The sequence below is a fragment of the Stegastes partitus genome, unplaced genomic scaffold, assembly GCF_000690725.1.
Source record: "Stegastes partitus isolate 25-593 unplaced genomic scaffold, Stegastes_partitus-1.0.2 Scaffold135, whole genome shotgun sequence".
In the NCBI taxonomy this organism is placed as follows: Eukaryota; Metazoa; Chordata; class Actinopteri; family Pomacentridae; genus Stegastes; species Stegastes partitus.
Genome location: NW_007577866.1, coordinates 665,196 through 672,906, shown reverse-complemented (window position 1 = coordinate 672,906; position 7,711 = coordinate 665,196). Strand labels below are relative to the sequence as shown.

Below are 7,711 nucleotides of genomic sequence, written 5' to 3'. Positions count from 1 at the left end.
CCCCACTCCTGGGTCTGTCACGAACTATACCAGTAGTTCTGTGTCTTGATGCAAGTCTGCTGATGACACTTTGAGACACACCAAGTTCATGAGCACTATCAGACTGCCTGCCACCGACTGGAAGGCGTGCTATGGCCAGGTGGCGCTGCTCGTCCGTTAAGTGACGTTGTGTGTTCATGGCTTTTTGAACGATGAACTTGAAATGACTTACTGACAATACCAGCTTTTTATACCCACAGAATGTTGAAATTGGTGCCACATTGAAAAGGGTTGTCTTTTAGTTTTTTGGTATTGGCCCCAATATGTAAGGCACACTGTACACAGTGAGACCATTACATGGAAAACACAAACTGTGGTGTTTCTATCACCCCAATATAATAGCCTCCCTGTCCCAGAAATCTCTGAAGTGAAACAAAGACTGCACGTATGAAATCCACTGAGTCTCTCACAATATCCCTAACTTATTGTGAGTAGTGTATGTACTCAGAAATAGAATGCCTTTGGTTATCCTGATGAGATGGAGGCATGGTGACACTGACTATGTTATGATGTTATAGCTCTGAGGGAGGAGGTCAGGGTAGATGGTTAGGACAACGAAGCATTTGACTTTATCATGTATACATTCAGGCCCCTACTGATCCTCACTCGCATCTCGTGTTCCCAGGCGTTTTTAACATGACCATAGTCTTTATCTAACCTTAAATTTGAATTTTGCATATCACTAAATCTAGTTATCAGTTCAATCAAAAATAAGAAGCTAGATAACAAAACAAGTGGCTAGATAGTCAGACAAGTTGGAAACCACCTGGTTAGTCAAACGTATTTGGAGGATACAAAGAGCCAAACTGTAAAATGATTACACAAACCGTCTCTTGTAAACATTTCTCACAGTTTATATTGCTTTGTTCAACTTGATCTTCTGCATAAAACTTCCATTTGCGGTTTTCTAGCGAATATATATATTCGCTATAAAACTGCATATATAAAACGATAACAAGCAATATGAGTTCCAAATATTATCTCTGGTTCATTTCCAACCTGAGGCACTGTCTAGCTTTTGTTAGCTGTCCACTTTGAAGTATTTTGCAGAGATTGCTGCCTGCTTTTGATATTTGAGCAATTACTTTGAGGAAGTACAATGTTATCAAGACCAATACAAATTATGACTATAGATTATGGCTATAAAAATGTAACCCCAGTTGTAAAAGAACCTTAACCATAGTGATGGTAGATCCTAAAATGCTGATATGAATCGCAGTGCTGTTTGATCTCCCACTTTAATTGAGTCTGACCTATCTGAACAACTGCTGGACTGATTACCATGTAATTCATTAACCCCCGTGGGAGTCCTATGGGTTTTGGTGACTCCCTGATTTCTCCCTTGGTGCCGACAATTCATTCACTTTTTTCATTTTTTTTAGTGAAATATCTCAACAACTGCCACTTATTGTGTAAATACATTCATGTTTTAAAGATGGGGAACCCTTCTTACTTTTTTTTCAGATGCCATGTGAAGGTTGGGTAAGGTTTATTGTTGTGACTTAAATATGTCAATACCTGTTAGATTTGGTGATCCCCTAACTCCATTTCCAGCTTCATTAGCTCTTATGGATTTATCGTTTTCCCAAGGTGCGTTTTGATGGTTGGATAGTATCAGAATTGTGACTGTTCAGAATCACTACAAATACATTTGATTTCAGATCTGAATAGACAGCATGTCTAAAATACTAGTTCTGAGAGATCGCAACCTGGCCACTGGTCTCCTTGTGAACTATTTACTTGTTTAAGTATGACTTGTATAACATGTCAGACTGCAGCAGAAGGCACAAAACTGAAAAAAAAATAAATTTTTCTGATGTTTTTGAAGGCAATATAATATTTAGTTTTTCATGCAAGTAGAGTAGCTGTAAGATGCCAAGAGCAATTCCTTAAGGTTATGCACTATAGAAGCTTGTGCAGTACTTTCTCATGCTGATGAAAGTCAGCTGAATCCATGACAGCTTTGTTCAGGAGCCACAGTATTGTTTCCATGCAACAGCAAGACAATCACGACAAATGTGAACTTCTCAACCCAGAAACTTGTAGCCTGATGCTAGTCAACTGGGCTCCTGTGTATCATCCCAACTGGTGTGTGAGGCTTTATTTCAAAAGACAACAAAGCGACAAGTGAGAAAATGTTTTAGGTACATCTATCTCTAGCCAAAGCACCCACTCACTGCTGTTAAGGTAACATTTTTGTGAAAACCAAGTATCTACAGTTTTGCTTCATGATCATTTCTACTGCAAACGGATGCTGATTGTATGTTAAAAAAAAATAAATAAAAGTGTGGTCTCAAATTTTGTACTCTCACCCTTGGACCATATGTAAAACAACCCTGTCAAAATTCCTTCTGTCCAGTTGGAGTTACTACAAATACCGTGTCTGTATTTTTAATAGCCACATGTAATAGTAGCCTCAAAGCATGCTGGCTTCCCGTCGCCCTGCTAGAAGACAAAATTAGGTCAAGGTGTTTTACAGCCTCCTTTACACACAGTTACTGTTTAACTACGTTCAGCAGATCGCTTGCCAGCATGGATCACCAAAATTAAAGACCACGCTATATCTGAGTGCAAAGAAACAATAAAGCAGGGAAAGAGTAGATTTGAATGTGAACAGGGGCTATTTGGGAGGGTATGCAAGGAAAGCGCTACACTGAGCATAAAGAAATAATGCTCTCAAAATGAAAGACCGAGCTCTTTACTTAAGAAGGGAAAGTAACTCCATACATATTCTTATCAAACCTTTAGCGGCATGTTACAGAAGTGTTCATCTTCACAACACACACCAACTGCAGCAACTTCTGAGTTGCTGAAAGGACAGCTGCCAACTAGACTGTTGTCACTAGGCTGACTGACATCAGCAATGCCAACTGGCCTGTTTCACAAAACTCATTTTACTTTAACATACACCAAAGCCTCAGCATCATAGTCAAGTTTGCAGGAGATCACAACATACAACAACTAGCAGATTTATGTAATTTGAAAGGAGGTTAGAAGACAAAAGATTAAAATGATTCCTTAATTGCAAAATGGAATTGTATATTTAATGCAAGGACCTGCCTATTTTTTATGGCATTAAAGCATATCTATCATTTTTTTAAAAAGGGGTTGAATGACATAAACAAAACAAAACATGAATTGACCATAAACAAACGTGTAGATATTTGTGTTGGAGATGCACGATATACCCCAAGTGACAATGGCATTCCAATACACCGTCTATTATGTCAGAACGTGGGTCACAATGGACAACCCAACATAGAAAAAAATTGGACACAGCTTCCTTTTTTGTGTGCTCGGTGTGCTAATCCTTCTCAATTGGACTGAACATTACATTTACCAGGATCCAAGACCTCTACTGTTCTTTAAGTCTCCCTTCATTCAAGGCTAATGGTATAAACAGCATTTTAATAACCAAGACAAACAAGAGAAAAAGAAAAAGGAGGCACTGAGTTGCTTAATCTTTAGCAGACATCTGTGATAATATTGATTTGTTGACATAAGAGCATCTGCAAGACCTTTTTTTTTTCCAGTGGTGGGGCAGAAGGATAGGAGTAGTTCTCAATGGAGCGGTCTGTCGTGTACGGAATTATATTTATGTCAAAAAAGGGTTTATTTGTTTTTTGACTATACTGTCTTCCTCTTCTGATAACCCTGCAGTTGCTCAGTAACTGCAGGACGCTGAACATTGCATTATGTGTAATTAAAGTTTAACTAGGTCAACTTTCTAGCAGGGCAAAGACAATAACTGCCTTTGGACCTGAGGCCACAGGCTCATACTGTAGCAATAGTTTGTGGTCATTTGGAAAATGCTAGTTTTGTTTGGTTATACTGTACACATAACTAAAATCCAATATGAATGGAATGATAAGAACACAACGGCATTACTACATGGTCGTATCCTGTGGTGAGGAAAAAAAATGTAAATTTAGTTTAGGCATTCGTTCTATTATTAAATGAATGCAAAACAGATACGCACAGTAACAACAAAAAAATAATAACAATAACACAAACTGTGTATCATATCCCTTAAGGCTTGACAAGAGAAGACAATTATAAACACCGAGCACATAAAAATAACCTAATCCTCATATATGAATTAACGACATTAATAGATAAGAATAGAACATAAATGTGTTAAATTACCCAAAGCTCATATGGCCAGCAAGTTTAATAGATAGACAGTTTCAGAGTTTCTATGGTTAATTGAATGACAAAAAATGACTAAGAAATAACTACCTATGCAAAGTGTTTTTTCTAATTGCTGTGCATCTGGGTTTCAGCAAAAACTGTTGTTGTAAGATCATCTGTCAATGGGAAAGACTATGAAACCAAGATCTATGAAACCAATTTGTAAGAAACGTGAATTAAGAATCTAAACCTGACATTTGACTGGACATCATATAACCAGTGGACAGTAATTAAGCAGATCTAAATAGTCCCACTATGAAGTTATTGAGTCCCAAAGTGAAAGGTTGTGCAACAGGGTCTGATTCAGTAATCTGCCTGATAGATGGCTGGCTCGCCCTTTGCCAGCAGTGTTTTCTAAAGGCTGCTCCGACATCTGTCAGCAGCCATAAGGCACACACAACCCCAGCTAAAGGCTTCAGCCATTTGTCACAGAATTTTATGACTCTGTCTCTCTGTGTGCTTGTGTGTTTACGAGTCTGTGACGGAGGAAGGAAAAGCCACGCGAGCGCGTGTAAGCTCGTAAATATGATATTTCATTTGGCCCGACCTGACAGAACACGTGACCAGTGCCGCTGCTTCAGCTGATGGATGCGCACACGCACTGTCATGTATATGGAGAAAGTAAAAAAGGATGGTGGGTATATTTTAGCTCAGTCCCTACCCTTTTTTGATAACTCGAAGTGGGAGGTATTGCTAACACCAGAATCGCCTGGATGTTTCTCATTGTGATGCAGACATTTTTTTTTTTTGCCAGCCCAAGGGCACAGGTGGCCTTCCGATGCAGACCCATCAGTCATGAGCTGCGGATGGGGAGGTGCACTGTGTTTCTAGGGGACACAATGTGGGTGTGGCTTGGTAACATGAACTATTACCCTGAGACATTAATAATGAATCAATGTGTTATTCAGTTCACTGGCACCGACAACAAACAGGCCTGTTCAGATAGAATGTGACCAGGAGAGTGAAAGTTCTGCTGGAAGGTTGCACACAGTTTGATGTCACCGTCATATTTATAAACACACAAATTCCTCCACGTTCTGCGAATGAAAATCAAAGGTTTAGAGCGGAGAAAAAAAAAATCCCCTGTTCCACATTCAAAGGCATGGGAGCTGTCAAGGGGTGATTCAGTGATGCTGGAGGTAATGAGAAAGTCATGCATTTATGGCTCCCGTAGATTGAGTTGCTGCTCTTGTGCGTACATAGCACCTTGAATGTGACAAATCTCTGTGTTCTGGCAAAGCTTTTTTTATGTTCCGTTTAATAGGTTTTCTTTCTCTGTGTTTCTGCTGACTGCTTACCTGTACAGTTTGACGCCCGCCTCCCTCTCCAGCTGAGCCCATAGCTCATAGGTCTCCTCCATCATGTTGACGTAGAAGTCCTGCTCATAGGCCTTGCGGATGATACGGGTCTGGCCATGAGAGCTTCCTCGGGTGTGGGGCAGGACAAACTGGAAAAGATGAACATGGAATCACTTTGTGCATAACTTTGACTTGAGAATACCATACACAAAATAGCTCACACTATGTTACAATTCAAACATTCAATCATGTATGTGAAATCAGCAGTGGTGGAGTGTAACTACATATAGTGCTCAACAAATTTATTAGACCACCACACAATGTAAGGTTTATGCCACAGCTGTCCTACATTAACAGCATTAGTAATTACCAAAATATTTTTTATGAGTCTGTATTAGTAATACACCAGTATGTAGAAGCTCTTTCACCCAAATGATATTTTCAGTGCTAAAATATAATTATTATTGTTATCCATGAATTTTCAAATGCAGTTTTACAAAAAAGCTGAAAAAATAGTAAAGCACATGATTATTTCTGGATTAAGATGTCTAATTATAGTTATTTACTTGCATTCCTGAACAGAAAAATGTATTTTAGTGGTTGAATGTTCATATCATAAAAGAAGACATCCTGAAGCAGAAATTTGTTTATAAACATTAAGATACGAAAAGTACAGCTTTGCTGTTTTTCATGCCTTAAAATGCTTGATTCATGCCCAGTGAGTCGGCTCAAATTTGAGTATAAAAAGGTGAATTCAGGTTGAAATTCCAAGAACACCACAGTGGGAAAGTCTAAGGAGGTCAGTAAAGCTCTGAAAATTCAAATCATCAACATGAACAAGTCAGGAGAGTCACTTGGAGCCATTTCAAAGGAGCTATAGATCCCAAAATCATCAGAGCAAACAATTATTGTAAGTACAATGTGCATGGTGTAGTCGTGTGACTGCCACTAGCAGGAAGAAAACACATCGCTTGCTGCTAAGAGACAATTGGTCAGGATGGTCAGCGCTCGACCAAGGATCACCAAAAAAACAAGTGTGCAATCAATCAGAAGCTGCTGTAGCACTTGTCTCATGGTCCACAGTCACCTGTGTTTTACAGCTTACAGGCTGCCATGCAAGAACTAGAAGTCGCACCTTACAGCTAAACTGAAGTTTGCTGCTAATCACATGGACAAACAAAAGGCCTTCTGGAGGAAAGTTCTGTGGTCCAATGAAACAAAAATACAACTATTTGGCCACAATGACCTGACATATGTTTGGAGGAGAGAAGATGAGGCCTTTAACGCCAAGAACACCAAACATACCATGAAGCATGGTGTTGGTAGTATTATGCTGTGGGGCTATTTTGATACCAGTGAAGCTGGTGTTTTACATTAATAAATTAAATAATGAAGAGGGAAAATTATCTCCACGTCCTTCAGGAAAGCCTAAAATAATCAGCCAGAGGGTTGGTCTTGGGTGGTCCAACAAGACCCTAAACAGACCCTAGTAGTAAAGAAATGGCTAAATCAGGGTAGAATTAAGGTTTGAGACTGGCCTTCCCAAAGTCCTGACTTTACCTCTATCAAGAACCTGTGGACTGTAATGAAGAAACAAGTCTGTGACATAAAGCCAAACTTGCCAGAAGCTTGTGGATGTCCACCAAAAGCACTGAGTGGAGGTAAAAATGGCCAGGGTACATTTAAACTCATACTATAACTGCTGCCTGTATATTTCTGACCGTGCAGATTTTGTCATATTTCCAGAATGCCTATAATAACTAAGAAGGAATCAGCGTGTGTGATTGTTTTTTGTGAAAAGACATACAAATTTCAAAGATTTCATCATAGAAAATTCTCACAAAGGATTCACTGGAAACTTCTTCAGGAGACTAATACAATATACATGGTCTTTACAAGTGTATGTAATCTACTGTACATGACTGTAAGTAGGGTTACAAACAGAAAACTTGGGCCCTTATGAGGAATGGGGTTCTAGTTTGAGAAACACACGCTTGCTCAGTGGAAAACAGTGGTCAGCTTTGACCTGAAAATACATCAGCATTTTTTTTCTTTGTAAATGAGTATACCTATAGGTAACAGATTATGAATAGATGGTTAACTAATAAATAAATAACTTAAGAGCTTACAGCTGAGTGTTTCCAAAGGACTGTCTGCACACCTCAAACGTTACTTCAGTAGTA

At 39.1% G+C, this 7,711-nt stretch overlaps 1 protein-coding gene across 1 annotated transcript in view; it reads right to left on the bottom strand.

Annotated features, from left to right (window-relative positions):
- The window catches only part of pipox (pipecolic acid oxidase), a 39,990-nt gene that overhangs the window by 28,409 nt on the left and 3,870 nt on the right, over nt 1–7,711 (bottom strand). The window contains exon 2 of the mRNA XM_008278857.1: nt 5,529–5,677. Coding sequence (XP_008277079.1) covers nt 5,529–5,677 — 149 coding nt within the window. The remainder of the gene's footprint in view (nt 1–5,528; nt 5,678–7,711) is intronic.